At 41.4% G+C, this 27,601-nt stretch overlaps 1 protein-coding gene across 1 annotated transcript; it reads right to left on the bottom strand.

The window, feature by feature from the left end:
• Positions 1-4,615: 4,615 nt before the first annotated feature.
• Positions 4,616-26,821, bottom strand: LOC139535927 (advillin-like). The gene is made up of 20 exons (XM_071335895.1): positions 26,542-26,821; positions 26,025-26,147; positions 25,845-25,919; positions 14,764-14,960; positions 12,800-12,908; positions 12,574-12,684; positions 11,011-11,216; positions 10,692-10,770; positions 10,478-10,576; positions 10,145-10,298; positions 8,042-8,142; positions 7,788-7,925; positions 7,507-7,665; positions 7,129-7,308; positions 6,708-6,859; positions 6,354-6,498; positions 5,971-6,159; positions 5,776-5,844; positions 5,357-5,467; positions 4,616-5,112 (listed from the first exon to the last, which is right to left on the bottom strand). The coding sequence occupies exons 2-20, from the start codon at positions 26,082-26,084 to the stop codon at positions 4,999-5,001; spliced, it is 2,448 nt and encodes an 815-aa protein (XP_071191996.1). The 5' UTR covers positions 26,085-26,147; positions 26,542-26,821; the 3' UTR covers positions 4,616-4,998.
• Between the last annotated feature and the right edge of the window lie 780 nt (positions 26,822-27,601).

Raw genomic sequence — 27,601 nt, forward strand, 5'->3', positions numbered from 1 at the left:
TTGGCCGGAATTATGCAAACGTTCTCATCGATGAAACATTTGATCTCAATACCGTTTACTGTTGCCAAAACTAGAATCTGTTACGAACAGAGTGGACTGAGTTTTGTAGATTTTAACCTTTGCAAAAGTTTATTTAAAAATTGCGTTTAGCGTTCTATCAAATACATGCGTGCTTGGCTCTGCCCACTATGACTTATTTGTTCCCATTTGAAACGACATGCTCTGGTCTATCTTGAGTAGAATAATCTTGCAGCTTCTTTACGTACTTTAGCCAGAGCTACTCCTTTCTCTAATATCAATTCAATTTAAGGGCTTTATTGGCATGGGAAACATATGTTAACATTGCCAAAGCAAGTGAAGTAGATAATAAACAAAAGTGAAATAAACAATAAAAATGAACAGTAAACATTACACTCACAGAAGTTCCAAAATAATAAGACATTTCAAATGTCACATTATGTCTACAGTGGGGAGAACAAGTATTTGATACACTGCCGATTTTGCAGGTTTTCCTACTTACAAAGCATGTAGAGGTCTGTCATTTTTATCATAGGTACACTTCAACTGTGAGAGACGGAATCTAAAACAAAAATCCAGAAAATCACATTGTATGATTTTTAAATAATTAATTTGCATTTTATTGCATGACATAAGTATTTGATCACCTACCAACCAGTAAGAATTCCGGCTCTCACAGACCTGTTAGTTTTTCTTTAAGAAGCCCTCCTGTTCTCCACTCATTACCTGTATTAACTGCACCTGTTTGAACTCGTTACCTGTATAAAAGACACCTGTCCACACACTCAATCAAACAGATTCCAACCTCTCCACAATAGCCAAGACCAGAGAGCTGTGTAAGGACATCAGGGATAAAATTGTAGACCTGCACAAGGCTGGGATGGGCTACAGGACAATAGGCAAGCAGCTTGGTGAGAAGGAAACAACTGTTGGCGCAATTATTAGAAAATGGAAGAAGTTCAAGATGACGGTCAATCACCCTCGGTCTGGGGCTCCATGCAAGATTTCACCTCGTGGGGCATCAATGATCATGAGGAAGGTGAGGGATCAGCCCAGAACTACACGGCAGGACCTGGTCAATGACCTGAAGAGAGCTGGGACCACAGTCTCAAAGAAAACCATTAGTAACACACTACGCCGTCATGGATTAAAATCTTGCAGCGCACGCAAGGTCCCCCTGCTTAAGCCAGTGCATGTCCAGGCCCGTCTGAAGTTTGCCAATGACCATCTGGATGATCCAGAGGAGGAATGGGAGAAGGTCATGTGGTCTGATGAGACAAAAATAGAGCTTTTTGGTCTAACTCCACTCGCCGTGTTTGGAGGAAGAAGAAGTATGAGTACAACCCCAAGAACACCATCCCAACCGTGAAGCATGGAGGTGGAAACATCATTCTTTGGGGATGCTTTTCTGCAAAGGGGACAGGACGACTGCACCGTATTGAGGGGAGGATGGATGGGGCCATGTATCGCGAGATCTTGGCCAACAACCTCCTTCCCTCAGTAAGAGCATTGAAGATGGGTCGTGGCTGGGTCTTCCAGCATGACAACGACACGAAGCACACAGCCATGGCAACTAAGGAGTGGCTCCGTAAGAAGCATCTCAAGGTCCTGGAGTGGCCTAGCCAGTCTCCAGACCTGAACCCAATAGAAAATCTTTGGAGGGAGCTGAAAGTCCGTATTGCCCAGCGACAGCCCCGAAACCTGAAGGATCTGGAGAAGATCTGTAGGGAGGAGTGGGCCAAAATCCCTGCTGCAGTGTGTGCAAACCTAGTCAAGAACTACAGGAAACGTATGATCTCTGTAATTGCAAACAAAGGTTTCTGTACCAAATATTAAGTTCTGCTTTTCTGATGTATCAAATACTTATGTCATGCAATAAAATGCAAATTAATTACTTAAAAATCATACAATGTGATTTTCTGGATTTTTGTTTTAGATTCCGTCTCTCATAGTTGAAGTGTACCTATGATAAAAATTACAGACCTCTACATGCTTTGTAAGTAGGAAAACCTGCAAAATCGGCAGTGTATCAAATACTTGTTCTCCCCACTGTATATACAGTGTTGTAACGATGTGCAAATAGTACAACATGGAAAGTAAATAAACATAAATATGGGATGTATTTACAATGGTGTTTGTTCTTCACTGGTTGCCCTTGTGGCAACAGGTCACAGATCTTGCTGCTGTGATGGCACACTGTGGTATTTCACCCAGTAGATATAGGAGTTTATCAAATTTGGGTTAGTTTTTGAATTCTTTGTGGATCTGTGTAATCTGAGGGAAATATGTGTCTCTAATATGGTCATACATTTGGTAGGAGGTTAGGAAGTCCAGCTCAGTTTCCACCTCCTTTTGTGAGCAGTGTGCACATAGCCTGTCTTCTCTTGAGAGCCAGCTTTCTCAATAGCAAGGCTATGCTCACTGAGTCTGTACATAGTCAAAGCTTTCCTTAAGTTTGGGTCAGTCACAGTGGTCAGGTATTCTGCCACTATGTACTCTCTGTTCAGGGCCAAATAGCATTGTAGTTTGCTCAGTTGATTTGTTAATTCTTTCCAATGTGTCAAGTAATTATCTTTTAGTTTTCTCTTGATTTGGTTGGATCTAATTGTGTGGCTGTCCTGGGGCTCTATGGGGTCTGTTTGTGTTTGTGAACAGAGCCCCAGGACCAGCTTGCTTAGGGGACTCTTCTCCAGGTTCATCTCTCTGTAGGTGATGGCTTTGTTATGGAAGGTTTGGGAATCTCTTCCTTTTAGGTGGTTGTAGAATTTAACGTCTCTTTTCAGGATTTTGATAATTAGCGGGTATCGGCCTAATTCTGCTCTGCATGCATTATTTGGTGTTTAACGTTGTACACGGAGGATATTTTTGCAGAATTCTGCATGCATAGTCTCAATTTGGTGTTTGTCCCATTTTGTGAATTTATGGTTGGTGGGCGGATCCCAGACCTCACAACCATGAAGGGCAATGAATTCTATAACTGATTCAAGTATTTTTTTGCCAGATCCTAATTGGTATGTCGAATTTTATGTTCCCTTTGATGTCATAGAAGGCACTTCTTGCCTTGTCTCAGCTCATTCACAGCTTTGTGGAAGTTACCTGTGGCGCTGATGTTTAGTCCGAGGTATGTATAGTTTTTTGTGTTATCTAGGGCAACGGTGTCGAGATGGAATTTGTATTTGTGGTCCTGGCAACTGGACCTTTTTTGGAACACCCTTATTTTAGTCTTACTGAGATTTACTGTCAGTGGCCAGATCTGACAGAATCTGTGCAGAAGACCTAGGTGCTGCTGTAGGCCCTCCTTGGTTGGGGACAGAAGCACCAGATCATCAGCAAACAGTAGACATTTGACTTCAGATTCTAGTAGGGTGAGGCCGGGTGCTGCAGACTTTTCTAATGCCCTCGCCAATTCGTTGATATATATGTTGAAGAGGGTGAAGCTTAAGCTGCATCCCTGTCTCACCCCACGGCCCTGTGGAAAGAAATATGTGTGGTTTTTGAATTTTTTTACTGCACACTTGTTTGTGTACATGGATTTTATAATGTCGTATGTTTTCCCCCCAACACCACTTTCCATCAATTTGTATAGCAGACCTTTTGTCAATTGGGGTGTGCAGGGTGAATACGTGGTCTGTCGTATGGTAATTTGGTAAAAAGCCAATTTGACATTTGCTCAGTACATTGTTTTCGCTGCAGAATTGTACGAGTCTGCTTTTAATGATAATGCAGAGGATTTTCCCTATGTTGCTGTTGACGCATATCCCATGGTAGTTATTGGTGTCAAATTTGTCTCCACTTTTGTGGATTGGGGTGATCAGTCCTTGGTTCCAAATATTGGGGAAGATGCCAGAGCTAATGATGATGTTAAAGAGTTTAAGTATAGCCAAATGGAATTTGTGGTTTGTATATTTTATAATTTCATTGAGGATACCATCAACACCACAGGCCGTTTTAAGTTGGAGGGTTTGCATTTTGTCCTGTAGTTCATTCAATGTAATTGGAGAATCAAGTGGGTTCTGGTAGTCTTTAATAGTTGATTCTAAGATTTGTATTTGATCATGTATATGTTTTTGCTGTTTGTTCTTTGTTATTGGGCCACAAAGATTGGAGAAGTGGTTTACCCATACATCTCAGTTTTAGATAACTCTTTGTGTTGTTGTTTGTTTAGTGTTTTCCAATTTTCCCAGAAGTTGTTAGAGTCTATGGAGTCTTCAATTACATTGAGGTGATTTCTGACAGTGCTGTTCCTTCTTTTTCCATAGTGTATTTCTGTATCTCTGCTTTAGATTCTGTTGTTTCAATGTGTACGTGGTGATGTCATAGGAATAGACACGCCCCGAATATAGTGCAACATGGTACAACGGTTGCATGCATTGCATTGATCACAACACAGCTCCAATAATGTCTGCTAATAAAAATAGTTTGCCATAAAATATATATTCAGGACTCAAAACAATTCAATCACAGTTATGCATGTTTGATTTTGACATTATTAACAACAATTTATTTAAGATGGATTAGGAGAAAGATAATTACACCAAGAAATCAAGACCCTGAAAGCCTCTTGTGAACTACACGCATGAAACACACAACAATGAGAGACATCTCCCCTTTTTTTATTTGTATATTGAGTCCTACCATATTACAATCAACAAAACTACAGGATATTTGGTAGTTGTGCGTGGTCCGAAGATGCAATATAATAATTGAGAATACACTGATATTTTTATTAGATTGATTGTATTTAACATGGATGTTTGATTGAGAGGTAGACATGTACAATCAAAATATTTTTTTAAATGCACAAAACATTAAATATCTCAGTTAATGTCTTCTGACATCCATTGAATTTATGACAGACTTTGAAATTAGAACAAAATAATAAGACAAATTAAAAGTAATGTTGGAACAAGGTACAATTAGTATGCTTTGCAAATTTCAACATCTGGAAATTGATGCAAAATTATGAGAGATTCAGTCCCCTTAAAATAAGCCTTTGCTTTTTTTAATGCTCAGCTGCTTCCATAGAGGCAGGCTGGCAAACAGGTTTTTAGACATTCCAAATATGGCACTGAAGTCTGAGTCTGAGAGATGTTTCTGGAAGACAGAGGAGGGAGAGAGAGAAGGAGACCATTTACATTTTTCAAGGCAACAATGTAAAGAATACATTTGTCAAGACACTTAAAACAAGTTGTACTACACCGTAACTCATAGTAGCGTATTGAGGAGAGAATATACTTTTCACACTTTATAAACTACCAATGAATACAGCATCTGAGTGTATCAGTGTGGCAGTACTTTGAACACTATTCACTTCATTATAGCAGCTCAGTACACCTACCTCCTTTTGGGTGGGTTCGACACCCTTAGGCAGCTCATTGGCTAGTTTGTTGATCAGGTCCTTTGGTGGGTAAGACTGGAAGTTCTTCTTGGTCTCAACACCATTCTGCTCCTGAGAGGCAAAGATTAGATTTAGGCGTTTGTCTGACAAATTTTTTTACACAACAGCTGCCGAGGCATAATGGATGTGTACTTTGTTCAGACCAACTAAACGATCAGTTGTATCATAACCAAAGTGGGTTGTAAATCTGTTGTATGGCCTGAGTGTGTACAGGGCCAATACAATTGAGGTATCCCTTAGTCTGTTGGGTTCACAGCAAGGTTAGGTCAATTGATTGATGGATTCAGCTCATAATTTTCTCAATCTCTCTCTTTACACCAAGTTTTGGTGAATGCATAGATAAATAAAATTGTGCTTACATTTGTGATCCTTACGAGGAATGTCACCTCCCCCAACTCTTTCTTCAGCTCTTCGTAAGTCTTCCCTCCCTAACACAACAAATGTGTGTACAGTATTATTGATGGAATCTATTTACTTAAACAGTTGTGTACAATTTTTGACACACACACAGGCCGAGAGTTCATCTGGAAGAGAAGGAGATCACTTGCACTCACGCTCCATTTGGAGGGGTCCCAGGCGGTGAACCAGCCGGTGAAGGTGGGGGGTTCGTACCCTTGCTTGATGAGGATGATGGGGGTGTCAGGGTCCCGGGACCCTGGGTGGGTTCGCAGGTACTCCTGACTGGTGACCACAGCCTCCTTCCTCTCCAACTCATTGGCCTCATTCCCTACCCAGAGGAAAACCTGGATGCAACATGATCAGATATCTGATGACGGTTCACAAATGGAATATAAAATATAAAAATATACAAAATAAAGTAAGTTTTGATTGCAGACCTATTACCTTTTTTGTTAGTATATTGTTTTATAATTGTGTGATTTACTTTATACCAATTTGGTTAACATTGCAAGTTGTGTTTTAACAATACACACTGTACCTGGTCCCACGTGTCTAGCAGCATAACATCATCCTCGCTGAGGTCATCCTGTGTGAACTGGGTCACCTCGGTAACGATGAAACGACCAGTCTTATTGGAGCATTCAAAGAGACGCTGCTGATGATCCAGAGCAGCCTGCTGTAGTCTTTCAGAGACAAGAAACACACAAACACACAAATGTAAATACACCAAACTTTACTTGAAATCGAACCTATCTAGCACAGTGACTCACATCAATCAATTGTACATGGTTTAGGATTGCAATCACTTCACTAACGTAATACAGCTGCTCCAATTGACATTATATGAGAGAATATTTGGTTGAAATACAGATACTTTCTGACAGTTTATTACCTCTTGTCGTTGGCATAAGGGGCCTTCCCTCCAAGTAAATCCCAGAATTCAACAGGCTCCTGACCCTCCGCCACGATCTCCTCAGCAGTTGAGTGCTGTCCAATTACAGAACTGACCTCCTTCGCCATGGCTCTCTCATCCCCACTTGATCCCTGGCCAATCAGAGAGAGACTATTAGACAGAATGTTGTACCATCTCTATATCTCTGTGTCTGCATCCCAAATGGCACCCTTTTCCCTATACTCCTCAAACTCAACTCTGGACCTCGAAGCATGTTCCACATTGTTCCCCTTCAGTCAGGGACTGATTTAGACCTGTGACACCAGGTGTGTGCAATTAATTATCTGGTAGAACAGAAAACCAGCAGGCTCCACACCTGGTATCCACACCTGGATATACCTATTTATCCTCCCTACAGTACCTTGCCACACCACAGGTGAATCCCGGACTGGCTCCTCAGCAGAAAGACATCGTTTGAGTTGAGCGAGGCTGCCAGGGCCGGCACCTCGATGGCTTTGGTGTTGGAGGCTTCAGAACCGCGGACCTGGAACAATCTGATGGGTGGCTCTGGGTCAGATGTTCCTTTTCTGGAGGTACCACCCTGAGGAACAGAAGATGAGAGCAGGTCAGGTTTGATTTAAATATGTTGTAATAAATTACTTCATGGTTTGAAATCCTAAATCAACCTATAATCACAGATAAACAAAAGACAATCAATTGATATCAGAAAATGAAAACCAGTTTCACAATTCTTAAATTGTATCATTGTACCATTAAATCAAAAACAAAACTGGCTCACCTCAAATATAACCATTTTACCCTTGAACATGGCCATGAAGTGTCTGGGTTCCTTGCCCATGGTGATCCTTACTTGTACAGGCTGGTCACCATACTTTTGATCCAGGGCCACGGCCTGGAAGGCAGATGCCGCTATCTCATCCTGAGAGGCATGACGCCCCTGAAAAAAATATTAACTGTAATGATGTATTTAGGTCTAAAGTAATGCAATTTTATTGCCATGTTATTACAAATAAATGGATGAACCTTCATGCGTTCTACAAGGGCAGTGAGCTCCTTTACCTGCCACATGTAAAGGAGGTAGTTGAGTTTGTTGTGGACCTCATAAGTGTAGAGGACCAAGTAGCAGTCTCCTCCATAGAAGAAGCCATGCCACTGGGATTCCACTGGGACCAACTCCAGGTCCTCGATACGCCACACCTGCATGTGTCACAGAGAGTGTATGAAATGTCCACAAGGAACAAACAGTGAGTCAAATGACCGAGAGATATCTTCGAACAAATTACATGAATCAGAGTTAATGTTTGTGAGTTTACCTGCACTTGGCCAGTGCCATCATCCACCATGCGCTCCTGTGCTGCTACATCTGGCATCACATGCATCCGTGTGGCATCAAACTTCTCCTGAGTGATGTTGGCTAACGTACATATGTATACAGTATTAGTCAAAAGTTGACACACCTACTCATTCTTTATTTTTATTATTTTCTACATTGTAGAATAATAGTGAATACATCAAAACTAGGAAATAACACTTATAACACACAACCAAAAAGAGTTTAAATACACCTTAGCCAAATACATTTAAACTCCGTTTTTCACAATTCCTGACATAGTAAATCATAGTAAAAGTAAAAATCATAGTAAATCATAGTAAAAATTCCCTGTCTTAGGTCAGTTAGGATCACCACTTTATTTTAAGAATGTAAAATGTCCGAATTAAGGTAGAGAGAATGATTTCTTTCAGCTTTTATTTCTTTCATCACATTCCCAGTGGGTCAGAAGTTTACATACACTCAATTAGAATTTGGTAGCGTTGCCTTTAAATTGTTTTACTTGGGCCAAATGTTTCGGGTAGCCTTCCACAAGCTTCCCACAATAATTTGGGTGAATATTGGCCCATTCCTCCTGACAGAGCTGGTGTAACTGAGTCAGGTTTGTAGGCCTCCTTGTTCACACACACACGCTTTTTCAGTTCTGCCCACAAATGTTCTATAGGATTGAGGTCAGGGCTTTGTGATGGCCACTCCAATACCTTGACTTTGTTGTCTTTAAGCCATTTTCCCACAACTTTGGAAGTATGCTTGGGGTCATTGTCCATTTGGAAGACCAGTTTGTGACCAAGCTTTAACTTCCTGACTGATATCTTGAGATGTTGCTTCAATATATCCACATAATTTTCCTTTCCTCATGATACCATGTATTTTGTGAAGTGCACCAGTCCCTCCTGCAGAAAAGCACCCCCACAACATGATGCTGTCACCCCCGCGCTTCACGGTTGGGATGGTGTTCTTCCTCTTGCAAGCCTCCCCCTTTTTCCTCCAAACATAGCGATGGTCAATATGGCCAAACAGTTCTATTTTCGTTTCATCAGACCAGAGGACATTTCTCCAAAAAGTGCGATCTTTGTCCCCATTTGCAGTTGCAAACCGTAGTCTGGCTTTTTTATGGCGGTTTTGGAGCAGTGGCTTCTTCCTTGCTGAGCGGCCTTTCTGGTTATGTCGATATAGGACTCGTTTTACTGTGGATATAAATACTTTTGTACCTGTTTCCTCCAGCATCTTCACAAGGTCCTTTGCTGTTGTTCTGGGATTGATTTGCAATTTTTCGCACCAAACTACGTACATCTCTAGGAGAGAGAACGCGTCTCCTTCCTGAGCTGTATGACGTCTGCGTGGTCCCATGGTGTTTATACTTGTGTACTATTGTTTGTACAGATGAACGTGGTACCTTCAGGCGTTTGGAAATTGCTCCCAAGGATGAACCAGACTTGTGGAGGTCTACAATGTTTTTTCTGAGGTTTTGGCTGATATCTTTTGATTTTCCCATGATGTCAAGCAAAGATGCACAGAGTTTGAAGGTAGGCCCTGAAATACATCCACAGGTACACCTCCAATTGACTCAAATGATGTCAATTAGCCTATCAGAAGCTTCTAAAGCCATGACATAATTTTCTGGAATTTTCCAAGCTGTTTAAAGGCACAGTCAACTTAGTGTATGTAAACTTCTGACCCACTGGAATTGTGATACAGTGAGTTATAAGTGAAATAATCTGTCTGTAAACAATTGTTGGAAAAATTACTTGTGTCATGCACAAAGTAGATGTCCTAACCGACTTGCCAAAACTACAGTTTGTTAACACGAAATTTGTGGAGTGGTTGAAAAACGAGTTTTAATGACTCCAACCTAAGTGTATGTAAACTTCCGATTTCAACTGTATATATATATCATAACAACGGTGTTGAATCACAAAATAAAGACAAACACAAAGTGAGGAATTAGATACTAAAGATAGTATTTTCCAAGCACTTATGTCAAACATACATCCAAAGGGGGGAAAGGTAGTCACTTAAAGACAATACCTTTTATCCCATTTCTAGCTATTGATTTGGATCTGGTACCTAACATAGAAACACATACCCACTCTCCCCACATTGTGTGTTTTGCCCAGGCCTACAGTCTGCTCCTTCACACTCCAGCTCTGGAACAGCTGCTTAAAGAGGGAAGACTCTGCCCCGTCATTCACTGTCTCCACATTGGTGGTGGTGGGGTAGTTCTTCAGCTTAATGAACTCCTGTTCACAGAGGAAAGAGACAGATTCAGTGCATTCCCATCAGATACTGCAACTGGTTACTTGGCACACAAAACTCAAGCTGCCACTATGGCTGATTATCTGTTACAAAAGAGGAAACAAAAAGAAGATACCATACAGTATGTACAGTATGTACAGTATGTGTGATCTCTTGTACCCACCAAAGCTCTGGACATGGCAGCCTGTCTCTCGGCCTTGTTGGCTCGCTTCCCCTTCCACACAAAGATCTTCACCCCTCCCTGGTCTAGGAAATAACAGTCCTGGAGAAAGATTAAGTCACATGAGCTAATGTCTATAACTGGGAGCCCACAACTCTTCATAATGCTTATATCAAATGATGTCCGACTTGTACAATTTTCTGCTCTGCAGACTTACATCATGATTTAACATGTCCTGAACCAGTGGCCTAGTGGCAACTTCTATGACTTTCATCTGGCCCTCAGCATCAGACACACTGTTGGGGAAAGGACATACTTACTAATGACTAAGTATGATTTTAGCCTGAGTGCCAGTCATGCTATCATGCCAACTCTTTGTATCTTATTGGCATGCCAAACATGGTTTGGACTAGACTAACTATGATTCAGAATGAGTTTTAAACTTTTTGGAGTTAACTTTTTTTGCAATAAATGCCTGACACAATCCAAACAGGCAAAAATACAGGACATCTGGACATGGGCCGTTAGCCACTCACTGGTACAGAGTAAGCTGCGCTTTCTGTTGTTGGTCAGCTATTTCATCAGGCGTTCCACTGGGCAGCTTGGAGGTCCGTTGCCCCAGGATGCTAGTCAGGATGTCCATCAGTTTAGAGGAATTTGCCTCTGCTTCCCCCTCTATCACCCCTATCTCCATCCGACCCCCTCGCTCCCTGTCCCGAATGTCTTTAGCCAGCAGCATGCCCTAAGAGTCACAGAATGTAAAGTTAGAGATGTCGTTCCATGAAAAGAGTGCATGTTGCGTCCCTTTGATATTTTCAGTAGAAATTGTTCACCAATATTGCATTTTAAAAGTATGTTAAATGAAATGAAGTGCCCTTTAATATATACCACCTGGAGAATTCGAAAAATCTGATTTTTTTATATGAATTAAAGCTTATAAAGTGCAAAACTTCTGCATTTGTACATGTCCCTCCATCAACCCTGTGTCACTTTTAGGAAGATTTCAACCCACGTCAACCCACCAAACATTTTCCCAAGTTTCATCATCATTGTAAAGCCCTAGTTATTTACTTGATTTGCCAAAGTCATTTCTGAAGATTATTTATTTAATGTGATTAGTGGTTCAATTTACGTCTCTCCCTCTTTTAAGGTCAACCATGTTACAATAACTGCATTTTATTGAGTTTTGGATCATTTTTTCCCAAAAGAAATATTGAACATCTAATAGTCAAATCATAGTGTAAATGCAAGTGAGCTGGTTCTACTCTTTTTGGCAATTTTCTGGTGTTTTGTGATGGGACAACTGAACAGGTCGAGCATAACACCTGTCAACCCTGTTACCCATAAGATAGACAGGCTAGAAATGTTTTAGCAATAAATGTTTTTTTGTGAAGCTTGCATTCAACTGCTGCTCTCTGTTGCAGACAACAAGCTTCCATTCCCCCTGTCACAATGGGATTTATGTCTGATTTAAGATGAAATCATCAACCCTGTTATGGTCAACCCTGTTACTTTATTTGGCACTTAATAGGCACTTATTATAGTATTTTTTATTTATTAAACCTTTTGTGATGGAAAGATTTATTTTGAATAATCCTTGTCAGAGATTGTTTGTTGTATGTAGGTGTGTGACGGGTTGTGCACCCTATTATGTTATTTTTTTGAAAACTTTGGTTTTCAGAGGTTTTTGGAATGTTTATTAAACAGCTCTGTTTTTACCAAGTTTATTTTTCTGCGCCTGACTTCCCTGCCACCAGCAGCATTACATGAACATGTGCTCTTTATGACAGAATGTTATAATTAGGTGAAATCAAATATTTTCAAAAGGCACAGAATTGGTGGAATAACCCAGAGGTGCGTGATTGGTTTACTGTGATTCTAATCTAGTGTTGATTCTAATGTGTTTCTACTAGGGGTCTCTTCAGCCAATCTTTAGGGGAGTGAAGTGGGTTTCACTTCAACCACTCTTGGTTTATTGAGCTACCAATGTGGAATTAGCTTCATCGTGTCACTGATAGGAGGTAGGTGTAATAAGATTACATTGACTTCACTGTTGATGCACTCCTTGAGAACAGCAATTGCACAGATCGTTACCGTACCTTGAGCCTCTCCTGTCTGTTGCTCTCTGGTCCATTCCACTGAATGATGGTTTTACCAGAGTCCAACAGAAAGACATCCCCAAGATTGAAGCTTTTCCAGCTCATCTCTACCTACAGTATGGGCAAAATTGTGCCAGATACATTACAAGTTCACTTTCAAGCATTTTCAGCAGCACTTCCTGTTGTGTTACACAGAATGAAATCCCCCTGTATCTATGTTTCTCACCTCCATGGCGCTGACCCTTTTCTTCCCTTTCACATGCAGCAGTCTCTGGATGTCATAACTGTTGGTCTCTATGTGTTTCATTCCTGATGCCACCCCACCCTTCTTATAGCTGTAGGAGACAGAGAGGTAAGTAGGCTATAAAATCAATTTCTCTTGGTTTTATTACAGTGTAATGTCTGTATTGCGTGCACAAAATACATTGTGTTTTTAGTGATGTTGAAATAAGAGCTTTTGCTCAATAATCAAATCTGTATGGGTGGGTACACTAATCACCATTGATAACTATGCTCCTTTGCCCAACCTACACCCACAGAAGATTTACCCACAGTGCTTCAGAATAAGATCAGAATGGGAATACTGAACAGTGTATAACGATGAGATTGTTTGATTTCTCTATGTCTGTGTATATATGTGTATATATATTTTAATATGTACAGTGCCTTGCAAAAGTATTCATCCCCCTTGGCGTTTTTCCTATTTTGTTGCATTACAACCTGTAATTTAAATGGATATTTATTTGGATTTCATGTAATGGACATACACAAAATAGTCCAAATTGGTGAAGTGACATTTAAAAAAAATTCGCCCCCTTTGCTGTGAAGCCCCTAAATAAGATCTGGTGCAACCAATTACCTTCAGAAGTCACATAATTAGTTAAATAAAGTCCACTTGTGTGCAATCTAAGTGTCACATGATCTCAGTATATATATACACCTGTTCAGAAAGGCCCCAGAGTCTGCAACACCACTAAGCAAGGGGCACCACCAAGCAAGCGGCACCATGAAGACCAAGGAGCTCTCCAAACAAGTCAGGGACAAAGTTGTGGAGAAGTACAGATCAGGGTTGGGTTATAAAAAAATATCAGAAACTTTGAACATCCCATGAGCACCATTAAATCCATTAAAAATGGAAAGAATATGGCACCACAACAAACCTGCCAAGAGAGGGCCGCCCACCAAAGCTCATGGACCAGGCAAGGAGGGCATTAATCAGAGAGGCAACAAAGAGACCAAAGATAACCCTGAAGGAGCTGCAAAGCTTCACAGTGGAGATTGGAGTATCTGTCCATAGGACCACAAAAAAATAAGCAAACATGTTTGGTGTTCGCCAAAAGGCATGTGGGAGACTCCCCAAACATATGGAAGAAGGTACTCTGGTCAGATGAGACTAAAATTTAGCTTTTTGGCCATCAAGGAAAATGCTATGTCTGGCGCAAACCCAACACCTCTCATCACCCCGAGAACACCATCTCCACAGTGAAGCATGGTTATGGCAGCATCATGCTGTGGGGATGTTTTTCATCGGCAGGGACTGGAAAACTGGTCAGAATTGAAGGAATGATGAATGGCGCTAAATACAGGGAAATTCTTGAGGGAAACCTGTTTCAGTCTTCCAGAGATTTGAGACAGGGACGGAGGTTCACCTTCCAGCAGGACAATGACCCTAAGCATACTGCTAAAGCAACACTTGAGTGGTTTAAGGGGAAACATTTAAATGTCTTGGAATGGCCTAGTCAAAGCCCAGACCTCAATCCAATTGAGAATCTGTGGTATGACTAAAAGATTGCTGTAAACCAACGGCACCCATCCAACTTGAAGGAGCTGGAGCAGTTTGCCTTGAAGAATGGGAAAAAATCCCAGTGGCTAGATATGCCAAGCTTATAGAGACATACCCCAAGAGACTTGCAGCTGTAATTGCTGCAAAAGGTGTCTCTACAAAGTATTGACTTTGGGGGGGGGGGGGGGTGAATAGGTATGCACCCTCAAGTTTTCTGCTTTTTTGTCTTATTTGTCATTTGTTCCACAATAAAAAATATTTTGCATCTTCAAAGTGGTAGGCATGTTGTGTAAGTCAAATGATACAAACCCCCCCAAAAATCAATTTCAATTCCAGGTTGTAAGGCAACAAAATAGAAAAAATTCCAAGGGTGGTGAATATTTTCACAAGCCACTGTATATACTTACATGACCCCTTGTTTGAAGTATCCCCGGAAGGCATCCGACTCATGGTTCTGGGCCTCGCGGTGCTGGATGGGCCCTGATCCCAGGAACTCATCCAGCTGGATGGTGTAGACTGCGGCTGCACCCTGTTCATCCTGACTGGACTGGGAGCCGATCCAGTAGTGGATGTCATAGGACAGAGAGCTACCCACTTTCTGGGTCTGAGACAGACAGGGGGAGATAAAGAGAGAGAGATCAATATGCCCCCCTAGACACAAGTACAACAAAACAACCAACAAAAACGGGTCACAACTCCTGCAGCTCTGTTGCACGCTGGGTCTGTACATAGTCAATGATAGGCTTCGAGGGAACTACACCTGTAGGTACACCTATAGCTCATCTCTTGGCAGTAATACTGCAGACCACTTTATCACTGACCTTAACTCAGAGCGTTCACAGTTAGCCCACTGACACCCCTATCAGATCACAGCAAAATCACAATCTACTTGAAGAGAGCAATACTCAACCATGAGACATCGAAGCCGAAAAAACTGAATGCTATTGAGAAATGCTATCGATGGAAGGAGGGTAGTGTAGACACCTACCAAAAAACAATTGGCCAAAAACAAAGCCAATCACCCCTAGAGAACTTCCTGGACAAAATGTTTCCCTGCAATAGTGAAGGTGTAAACTTAGAAGTAGGAAGCCTGAACAATATATTTGACCTATCAGCTAACATATCACATTTTAATTCAGGCAGAAAACCTAAGAAAACTAACAACAATGAGAAATGGTTTAATGAAGAGCTATCTATTAAAAATTGAGATGAAGTGGTTTGTCCATACACCAACCTTTTCAGCAATATAACAAAATTTCTAACATTTAAAAAAAACTGTTTTCACTTTGTCATTATGGGGTATTGTATGTAGATTGATGAGAGAAAAATCAAATTTAATTCATTTTAGAAAAAGGCAAAGAATAAGAGCGAAAATCAGCTATTAAAGACTACCAGAACCCACTGGATTCTCCAATTACTTTGGATGAGCTACAGGACAAATACAAACCAAAAAGGCCTGTGGTGTTAATGGTATACTAAACAAAATGATAAAATATACAGACCACAAATTCAAATGGGCTATTCTTAAACTCTCCAACATTATTCTTAGGTCTGGCATATTCCTCAATATTTGGAACCAGAGTCTGATCACCACAAGCCACAAAAGTGGAGACAAATTTCACCCCAATAATTACTGTGGAATCTGTGTCAACAGCAATCTCAGAAAAATCCTCCTCAGTATCATCAACAGCAGACTCCAATACATCCTCAGTGAAAACAATGTCCTGAGCAAATGTCAAATTGGCTTCTTACCAAAAACACATACGACAGACCACGTACACAGTGCATTCGGTAAGTATTCAGACCCCTTGACTTTTCCACATTTTGTTACATTACAGCCTCATTCTAAAATTTATTAAATTGTATTTCTCTCATCAATCTACATACAATACCCCATAATGACAAAGTGAAAACAGTTTTTTTTAAATGTTAGAAATGTTAAAAAACATATCTTATTTACATAAGTATTCAGACCCTTTGCTATGAGACTCGAAATTGAGCTCAGGTGCTTACTGTTTCCATTGATCATCCTTGAGATGTTTCTACAACTTGATTGGAGTCCACTTGTGGTAAATTCAATTGATTGGAAATGATTTGGAAAGACACACACCTGTCTATATAAGGTCCCACAGTTGACAGTGCATGTCAGAGCAAAAACCAAGCCATGAGGTCGAAGGAATTGAATTTACCACAGGTGGACTCCAATCAAGTTGTAGAAACATCTCAATGATGATCAATGGAAACAGGATGCACCTGAGCTCAATTTCGAGTCTCATAGCAAAGGGTCTGAATACTTATGTAAATAATGTATGTTGTTTTTTGTAAATAAATTTGCAAACATTTCTAAAAAACGATTTTTCATTTTCATTATGCGGTATTGTGTGTAGAAGGATGAGGATTTATTATTTATTTCATCCATTTTAAAATACGGCTGTAACATAACAAAATGTGGGAAAAGTGAAGGGGTCTGAATACTTTCCGAAAGCACTGTACACCCTGCACACAATTATTGACAAACAAAACAAAAAAATAATTTTCATGCTTTGTTGATTTCAAGAAAGCTTTTAATTCATTTTGGCATGAGGGTCTGCTATACAAATTGATGGAAAGCGGTATTGGGGGAAAAACGTGACAATATAAAATCAATGTACGCATCGATTGCGATCGAATGGTTGACCTCCAAGTAATTCGTATTCGATCACCAAACAATTCTGTAAAAAACAACACTGATAAACCTTTGCGTTCCTATTTTTTTAAATTTCGTTTAGCACTGTTGGCCGTAGGTGTATTTGATTCGTCAGCCCTCGCGCCTGGAAGGCAAAGTGTTCCCATTTTGAACCATTTCATGTGTCTGAAGGTAGAACTCTGCATACGCTGCAGGCCCAGATAGCAAATCAAGTGTACCTACAGGCCTACTGCTGGCCAATCAGATAGGTCACATCACGGTGTCTGCACAGTTTCCTCGAGCCATAGGCAGTAAAAAGAAGCCTCGAGCGCACAGCAATGTTGATAATGTGAGATTTCAAAACTTTTAAAACCATGACTAGAGAGAGACTAAAACTTTTAAAACCATGACTAGAGAGAGACTAAAACTTTTAAAACCATGACTAGAGAGAGACTAAATGAATACAGCAAAGAGCTGCTGTTTTTATAAGTAAGTTCATGTTTCAGTTGTTATTCAGCACGTCAACACTTAGTTCAACACTTTTATAGGGCATAAAATGTGCGTTCTCTGTACTTCCACTTACGTTACCTCCAGCAGTTCAGCTGCAATGAATGAGTATAGCAAAGTGTTTCGATTAAGCTTGCGTTGTTATTATTAGCGGCTTGTCTTTTTTAATATCAAAGAATATTTCACTTTCTCATAGGAGGAACATGAGGCAGAAATAATGCAGTGCGACTTAAGTTTTGCCATCAGCTGGAAGACTATCCAGAGAGCTGGAAGTACAGAGAACGCTTCACCGCTGCTCTCCCCCCCCTCCCCTCAGACTGACCATCAGATACAGGCCATTAGTGCAGTAAAATGAAAAGCAAATTATTATGCTCACTCAGCTGTGCCTCACAAGTAATACAACAAATTGTCTATTACTAGTGTGATCATATACCTACAATTGTTTTATATAATTTCCAAATGATCTGAGAAGAACAAGATTGGCAGGTTAATTCAAGCATAGCCAATATGCAGTGATAATGTATTGGGCCTACTGTACAAAGCTCATTGCTACAGAACTGTTTTTAATAGGTTAATGTTTTGAAAAATATCTGAGCGGTAGATGTTGGCTTGCTTTTGGACTCAGAAAGTGTTCTTGACTCAGAAAAGGTTGATGACCACTACCCTAGACCACACAAAGAAGTATACCTACCTTGGCCTAAACCAGGGGCCCATCTTTGGTTTTAAAAGTGGGGGGCACATAATTATTATTATTTATTTATTATCCAATCGGATAAACACTCCAAACAGCCTACCCGACCACTCGGAGGCGTCCACGTGGTCCTAAATCACACCGCTGCCTTGTTTTGTATCACATTCACGTTTTGTATCACATTCCAATGATAAAACTGGGGAGGGGCGGCATGTGAAAGTTGAGCTCCTGGCCTAAACACATTGCTTGACTTCGGCCAGAGCAGTACAGAGCGCCACACCGGCACTTCAAAGTTTAGGGGAACTGCGTACTATCTCCTCTATAAAACAAAGTAGTCTATCGCCGGGCCCAGATTCACACACAGGCAAAAAATGATTGATCGAAGTGGAATGAAGGCGAGATCTGCATTGAATAGCAATGGAGAGTTGGCATTCATTTCCTGATTCCGTTTTGTTCAAGTTTATTTGCTGCTAGTCTGAATCTGTGCGTGACGGTAAACTGTTCGAAATTGCGCAGATTGAATGCACATGATGCGCTGTTCCAAGTTGTCAAATTAGGGATTGTAAGGTCATGGAAATGAGTTTAATAATTTTAGTTATGTAATTCATAAAGGCACATTTTTTTTGGAATGACCCTTCAGTGCCTGTCTGTGTGTGCTGTTTGTGTGCCAGTGCGAGTTGGCCGTTGCCTGAGAAAGAGCGACATTTCAGTAGAAGGTATACAAATAATTACAGACAAGTCTAACTAGATAGCCAATTCAAAACATAACTTGTAGAAATTATCTTGCTATAGCTAACTAAGCATTAATGTCGTTGTCTCATTTCCACCACCACTGTAGAGCCTAAAGAAATCTGCACTGTTGGAAAATTGGGATTCCCCTCTATTAGACAGTAGCCATAATTGCGACAATGTTAAAAAATATTCGAAGAATAGTCTAATTGACAAATAACAAATAACATGCTGTGCATAGATCTCCCCCAAAACATGAATATTATAGCCTTATATATAAATATGTCTAGCTAGATACCTGGCTTTGAAGTAGCTTACTTTATCCATTTGATCCCTGATTCATTGAATGAGGGAATCATTTTATAAAGACAAAAGCATTTTGTTGTAATGTTGCAATATTTTATATCAAGCGTGGTAACCATCCTCCAGGATAGCTACTGGGTGTTCAAGCTTTTGTTCAAGCCCTGGTCTAACCACATTGTAGTCAAAACAGGAGCTGCTCAACAGGGCCTTGATAAGTAGACTTGGGCGTTTCAGGGCTGGATCAATAGCCAAGCCTCCTCACCCAGGAGCTCTCCAGATTGAGGGTTGACCACATGTTGACAACATGTGACTAACTGGAGTTCTACTGGGGGTTAAGTGCCTTGATCAAGGGCACAATGGCAGGAGATGGTAAGTCTACATGGGATCAGACACAGCAGCCTTCCAGTGTCAATAATGCTTACTTTTCATGTACGCTATAATAATGGTCATGAAAATGTGGTTAAAAATCATGGAGAAGTAATGGAAAATGTGTATAAACCATTAACAGTGAATAATCAGGTCTCTATAGCATAATGTAATTTGTGAATTTCGGTGAACATAGTCTAATGAACCAACTTGGAAAATGACAGCTCCTGAACTTCTTTCATCCCAAGTCAAGCATTACTTAAACATCAACACCACAGGTAACTTCCACAAGGCTGTGAGCGATCTAAGAGACAAGGCAAGAAGGGCCTTCTACACCATCAAAAGGAACATAAAACTCGACATCCCAATTAGGGTCTGGCTAAAAATACTTGAATCAGTTTTAAAACCCATTGCCCTCTGGTTGTGAGGTCTAGGGGTCCACTCACCAACCAAGAATTCACCAAATTTGAAAAAACACCCAATTTAGACACTGCATGCAGAATTCTGCAAAAATATAGTTAGTGTACAACGCAAAACTCCGAACAATGCATGCAGAGCAGAATTAGGACTATATCCGGTAGTTATCCGAATCCAGAATAGAGATGTACAACCACCTAAAACAAACCGATGCCCAAACATTCCACCACAAAGCCCTCATACAGAGAGATGAACCTAGAGAAGAGTTCCCTCAGCCAGCTGGTTCTGGGGCTCTGTTCAAACACAAAAGGACAGCAACACAATTAGACCCAACCAAATTATGAGAAAGCAAAAAGAGAACTATTTGACAAACTGGAAAGAATTAACCAAAAAACAGCAAATTGGAATGCTATCTGGCCCTAAACAGAGAGTAGACAGTGGCAGAACACCTGACCTCTATGACTGTCCCAAAATGAAAGAACATCCTTGACTATGTACAGGCTCAGTGAGCATAGCCTTGCTATTGAGAGAGGCCTCCATAGCTCTCAAGAGAAGACAGGCTATGTGCACACTGGCTGCAAAATGTGGTGGAAACTTCCTAACTTCCTGCCAAATGCATGACCCCATTAGAGATACATACACTGCTCAAAAAAATAAAGGGAACACAAACAACACAATGTAACTCCAAGTCAATCACACTTCTGTGAAATCAAACTGTCCACTTAGGAAGCAACACTGATTGACAATAAATTTCACATGCTGTTGTGCAAATGGAATAGACAACAGGTGGAAATTATAGGCAATTAGCAAGACACCCCCAATAAAGGAGTGGTTCTGCAGGTGGTGACCACATACCACTTCTCAGTTCCTATGCTTCCTGGCTGATGTTTTGGTCACTTTTGAATGCTGGCGGTGCTTTCACTCTAGTGGTAGCATGAGACGGAGTCTACAACCCACACAAGTGGCTCAGGTAGTGCAGCTCATCCAGGATGGCACATCAATGCGAGCTGTGGCAAGAAGGTTTGCTGTGTCTGTCAGCGTAGTGTCCAGAGCATGGAGGCGCTACCAGGAGACAGGCCAGTACATCAGGAGACGTGGAGGAGGCCGTAGGAGGGCAACAACCCAGCAGCAGGACCGCTACCTCCGTCTGTGCAAGGAGGAGCAGGAGGAGCACTGCCAGAGCCCTGCAAAATGACCTCCAGCAGGCCACAAATGTGCATGTGTCTGCTCAAATGGTCAGAAACAGACTCCATGAGGGTGGTATGAGGGCCCGACGTCCACAGGTGGGGGTTGTGCTTACAGCCCAACACCGTGCAGGACGTTTGGCATTTGCCAGAGAACACCAAGATTGGCAAATTCACCACTGGCGCCCTGTGCTCTTCACAGATGAAAGCAGGTTCACACTGAGCACATGTGACAGAGTCTGGAGATGCCATGGAGAACGTTCTGCTGCCTGCAACATCCTCCAGCATGACCGGTTTGGCGGTGGGTCAGTCATGGTGTGGGGTGGCATTTCTTTCTTTGGGGGGCCGCACAGCCCTCCATGTGCTCGCCAGAGGTAGCCTGACTGCCATTAGGTACCGAGATGAGATCCTCAGACCCCTTGTGAGACCATATGCTGGTGCGGTTGGCCCTGGGTTCCTCCTAATGCAAGACAATGCTAGACCTCATGTGGCTGGAGTGTGTCAGCAGTTCCTGCAAGAGGAAGTCATTGATGCTATGGACTGGCCCGCCCGTTCCCCAGACCTGAATCCAATTGAGCACATCTGGGACATCATGTCTCGCTCCATCCACCAACGCCACGTTGCACCACAGACTGTCCAGGAGTTGGCGGATGCTTTAGTCCAGGTCTGGGAGGAGATACCTCAGGAGACCATCCGCCACCTCATCAGGAGCATGCCCAGGCGTTGTAGGGAGGTCATACAGGCACGTGGAGGCCACACACACTACTGAGCCTCATTTTGACTTGTTTTAAGGACATTACATCAAAGTTGGATCAGCCTGTAGTGTGGTTTTCCACTTTAATTTTGAGTGTGACTCCAAATCCAGACCTCCATGGGTTGATAAATTTGATTTCCATTGATCATTTTTGTGTGATTTTGTTGTCAGCACTTTCAACTATGTAAAGAAAAAAGTAATTAATAAGAATATTTCATTCAGATCTAGGATGTGTTATTTTAGTGTTCCTTTTATTTTTTTGAGCAGTGTAGTTCTCACAGATCACACAGACCCACAAAGAATTTGAAAACAAATAAAACGTTGATAAACTCCCTTATTTGTTTGGCAAAATACCACAATGTGCAATCGCAGCAGCAAGATGTGGCCCGTTGCCATGAGAAAAGGGCAACCAGTGGAGCAGAAACAACATTGTAAATACCACCAATACTTATCTGTTTATTTATCTTCCCTACTATTCCTACTACAACTATTTGCACATTGCTAATATAATAATATAACACTTGAAATGTCTTTATCTTTTTGAAACCTTTGTGAGTGCAATGTTTACTGTTCATTTCTAATAATTGTTTGTTGATGTTTTGTGTCTTCTCACTTTTGTTTACTTCCCTTGCTTTGTCAATGTAAACATGTTTCCCATGTCAAATTTAGCCCCATTGAATTGAGAGAGCGAGAGAGATAGATCCAGTGCCTTTAGAAAGTATTTACACCCCTTGACTTTTTCCACATTTTGTTGTGTTACAAACTGAAACTAAAGTTGATTAAATTGAGATTGTGTCACTGGCCTACACACAATACCCCATAATGTCAAAGTTGAATTATGTTTTTATCTAAAATGTCTTCAACCCCTTTGTTATTGCAAGTCACATAAGTTGCATGGACTCACTCTATGTGCAATAATGGTGTTTAACATGATTTGTACCCCACACATACAATTATTTGTAAGGTCCCTCAGTCGAGCAGTGAATTTCAAACACAGATCAACCACAAAGACCAGGGAGGTTTTCCAATGTCTCGCAAGGGCACCTATTGGTAGATGGGTAAAAATACAAAAAACATTGAATATCCCTTTGAGCATGGTGAAGTTATTAATGACACTTTGGGTGGTGTATCAATACACCTAGTCACTAAAAATATACAGGCGTCCTTCCTAACTTAGTTGCCGGAGAGGAAGGAAACCACTCAGGGATTTCACCACTAGCCAATTACAGAGTTTAATGGCTGTGATAGGAGAAAGCTGAGGATGGATCAACAACATTGTAGTTATTCCACAACACTAATCAAGATAATGTATATTAGTATTTTATTTTTCGTTACATTTTTTTACCAATATTATAATTTTTGTGTAGATCATTGACAAAAAATTACCATTAAATACATTTTTATCCCACCTTGTAACACAACGTGGAAAAAGTAATGGGGTGTGAATACTTTCTGAAGGCACTGTAGATAGATAAACAGAGAGACAGATAGGGAGAGGGTGGAGATGGGGGAGATAGAAAGAGATAAAAGCATGGAGGGAGATTGAAAGAAGAGGCAGAGGCAGACAGACAAACAGACAGACATAGAAAGAGGAAACATCACAAAGAGCATTTTGTGACTCACAGGCCTTCAAACCAGGACCAATGGTATATAGCCGTTACCAAGCAAATACTGTCACCACTATGATAATCATGCAAAACAGACTCCAAAGCAAACACACGGATTCCCTCCAGGGCATTAATTAACATGCAGTGCCTAGTGAAAGTCTACACACCCTATGCACAGTCTTCACATTTTGCTGCCCTAAAATTCAATTTAAAAATGGATTAAATGTGTGTGTGGGGGGGTGGGGGTTCCCTACAGATCAACACACCATTTTCAAAGTTTAAAGGAAGTTATAGAAAATGTTTAAAAAACAATTTTTTTAAAGTCTGGATTGTGTTTGTTTTCACACCCCAGAGTTAAAAAAAAAACATAGGGCGGCGCACAATTGGCCCAGCGTCGTCCGGGTTTGGCCTGGGTAGGCCGTCATTGTAAATAAGAATGCGTTCTTTACTGACTTGCCTAGTCAATATGTGGTTAAATAAAAAAATTATAAAAAAATCTTGGTGGAAGCACCTTTGACAGCCATTACAGCTGTGAATCATTTAGAAAATGATTCTACCAACATTTAGGGCAACATATCCATTGTTTTTGTCAAAATTGCTCAATCACATTACATTTGGTTGGAATCATTGATGGACTGCAATATTCAAACCTTGTTTCAGATTTTTCAAGCAGATTTAAGTCAGGACTGAGACTGGACCATTCAGAAATACTCAACACCACTTTGAAAGCCATTCTGGTGTGTCTTTGGCATTAACATTGGTGTAATTGTCTTGCTGTAAAATAAAACTCTATCCCAGGGTATTCAGAAGACTGAGGCAGGTTTTCCTCTAACCTTTTACCTGGGCTTTGCTCTTTTCATATTTATTTTGATCCTGACAAACTCCTCAGTTCCTGCCGATGACAAGCATACATATAACATGATGCTGCCACCACAATACTTGAAAATAGAGAGGGTTTCCCTCTGTAATGTATTGGATTTGACCCAAACCTGTAGTTTTATATTTAATGTATTCGCTGTGTTGTCTTGCAGTATTGCTTAATATCCTTGTTGCAAACAGAATGGATGATTTGGAGTGGATGTTTTACTTTATCATACAGGCTAGTAATATGGAGTGAATGCAATGTTGTGGATCCCTTTGTATTTTCAAGAATTGTGGTGGCAGCATCATGTTATGGGTATGCTTGTCACTGGCAGGGACTGGGGAGTTTGTCAGGGTCAAAATAAATATGAACGGAGCAATGCCCAGGTAAAAAGTTGAAGGAAACCTGCCGTAGTCTTCTGAAAACCTAACCTTGGGATAGGGTTTTATATTTCCGCAGGACAATTACACAAATGTTTATGTAAAGACACACCAGAATGGCATACCAAGAGGAGCTGAGTGTTCCTGAATGGTCCAGTCTCAGTCCCGACTTAAATCTATCTTAAAAATCTGAGACAAGGATGAAATATTGCTTTCCATCAATGATTCCCAAGCAAATTTACTGAGCTTGACCAGTTTTGACAAAAATGATGGATATATGTTGCGCTAAGAGTTGTGCAAAGTTGGTAGAATCGTATTGAAAATTATTCACAGCTGTAATGGCTGCCAAAGGTGCTTTCACCAAGTATTAACTCTAGTGTGTGAAGACATATGCATTCAAGAAATCTTAGTGCTAAAGGCGTCACTACAGAGCTGGGTTCAATCCCAGGCTGTGTTGCAGCCAGCCGTTACCGGGAGACCCTTGAGGCAGGGCACAATTGGCCCAGCGCTGTCCAGGTTAGGGGAGGGTTTGGCTGGCCGGGATGTACTTGTCCCATCGCGCTCTAGCGACTCCTGTGGTGGGCCGGGCACTTGCACGCTGACATGGTTGCCAGTTGTACAGTTTTTTCTCCGACACGTTGGTGCGGCTGGCTTCCGGCTTAAGCGAGCAGTGTGTCAAAAAGCAGGGCGGCTTGGCAGGGTCGTGTTTCGGAGGACGCATGGCTCTCGACCTTCGCCTCTCCCGAGTCCGTACGGGAGTTGAAGCAATGAGACAAGACTGTAACTACCAATTGGATATCACAAAAAAGGGGTAAAAAGTACCACAAAAAAATGTGGAGAAGTTGTGTATATCTGTAGAGGGAAAACAACTATTGAATCCCTTTTAGATTACATTTTAAGACAGAAAAATGTGAAGAGGGGTGTGTAGACTTTCACTAGGCACTGTAAATCATAACTCCCTCATTCAACAAATGAATGTGCTGACATGACATCCCTGATGAGTATCATGGCCTCGAGACTCACAGAGAGTAGGATGTAGCAGTCGCCCTCGTAGAAGTTGCCATGTGATTTTTCAGGGACCTGCACCAGCTCCATTTTCTGTGAGGACAAAGAAATGCAGACGTTTGTCTTTTTTACAACTGACTTTGTGAAATCCACACCCTGATCATTTTCAAAGAATACACTGACTGACAGCTGCCTTACCTCGATTCGCCAGATTATAATCCCAGGATTGTGGGTTACTGCTCTGAATGTGTACTCCATGTTTCTCAGATACAGGCAATCTCAATCTATGTGGGAAAGTTCCTTGGACCTGATTTTTGGACCCTGGAAGAAGGAGTATTTCTGTAACCACTGAACCAAATTGCATTATCTGACACAGGAGGTTATTGAGATGGATATTAAAAAGGACTTCAATATCAATTTCAGGATTTATGGAGGTTTACTGCAGAACGAATGTATTTGCATTAAAAAAATGGGTGTTGTCGGAAGAAGAGGGAGAAGCATTCAAAAGCACTGCGTTGCCATTGACATCCACTACTATACATTAGATTCAGTCAATGTCACAAAGTTCACAACATACTGTATCTTACTGTTCTGATGGTCAAAGCTGTGTACGCCTATATCGATCCAGCCATAAAACATCCTGATTCTCTTCCCTCAATACACACCATGAAACTCAGAAATCACAGAGGGCAGATATGATCAAGTCAAACAGTACCTGGAGTTGCTGTTGCAGAGGTAGAAGACAAGGGTGTCCAGCTAGAAAGTTATTTGCTTGACTGTAGGAGTAAGTGCCTCTGTGTGTGTCTGGATGGTTCTTCTGTTGACTCAAGGTTGGACACAGCAGTACATCCCCAGGAGAGTACCAGAGGATTTAGGATTGTCACTGGGGCATCAAAGCATCCTTCTTCTCCTCTTCCTCCTCCTGGCCCTTGGACTCTGGGAGATTTGCCTGAGTTTGCATGTTCCAGGACCTCTCCTATCGCTCCATCCAATCGCTGATTAGAGAAAAGGAAAGATACACAAATCAACAGGGAAATGAGAGAGCAGACACGACTCATATTCAAAAGACCACGGGCTTAAAGGACACATTAGTGATAGTGGAGGTGGGAGGGAAGGGGGAGAGGAGGTGGAGAAAGAAAGGGAGGGAGGGGGAGTAATGAATAACCCTCCCTTTGCCAGGAAATGCATCTGGCTGTATGAGGAAGGAAGCCACAGAGCTATAGATGTTTTGATAAATGATGCACTGCACAATGGACTATTGATGCTGTAATGCAGTTGCTGCCTATAATAACTAGGCATTAGAAGGTCCTCCCCAGTAGAGGGTATACCGTAGGAGAGGTCCTAAGAGCCATCTCCAGTAGAGGCCTATACTGTAGGAGAGAACCTAAGAGCCATCTCCTGTAGGAGAGGTCCTAAGAGTCATACCTAGTAGAGGCCTATACTGTAGGAGAGGTCCTAAGAGCCATCTCCTATAGAGGCCTATACTGTAGGAGAGGTCCTAAGAGCCATCTCCTGTAGAGGCCTATACTGTAGGAGAGGTCCTAAGAGCCATCCCCAGTACTGGCCTATACTGTAGGAGAGGTCATAATAAGAGCCATCCCCAGTACTGGCCTATACTGTAGGAGAGGTCCTAAGAGCCATCTCCAGTATAGGCCAATACTGTGAGTAGTCCTGAGAGCCATCTCCAGTATAGGCCAATACTGTGGAGAGGTCCTGAGAGCCATCTCCAGTAGAGGCCAATACTGTGGAGAAGTCCTAAGAGCCATCTCCAGTAG

Source organism: Salvelinus alpinus, chromosome 12, assembly GCF_045679555.1.
Source record: "Salvelinus alpinus chromosome 12, SLU_Salpinus.1, whole genome shotgun sequence".
NCBI lineage: Eukaryota > Metazoa > Chordata > Actinopteri > Salmoniformes > Salmonidae > Salvelinus > Salvelinus alpinus.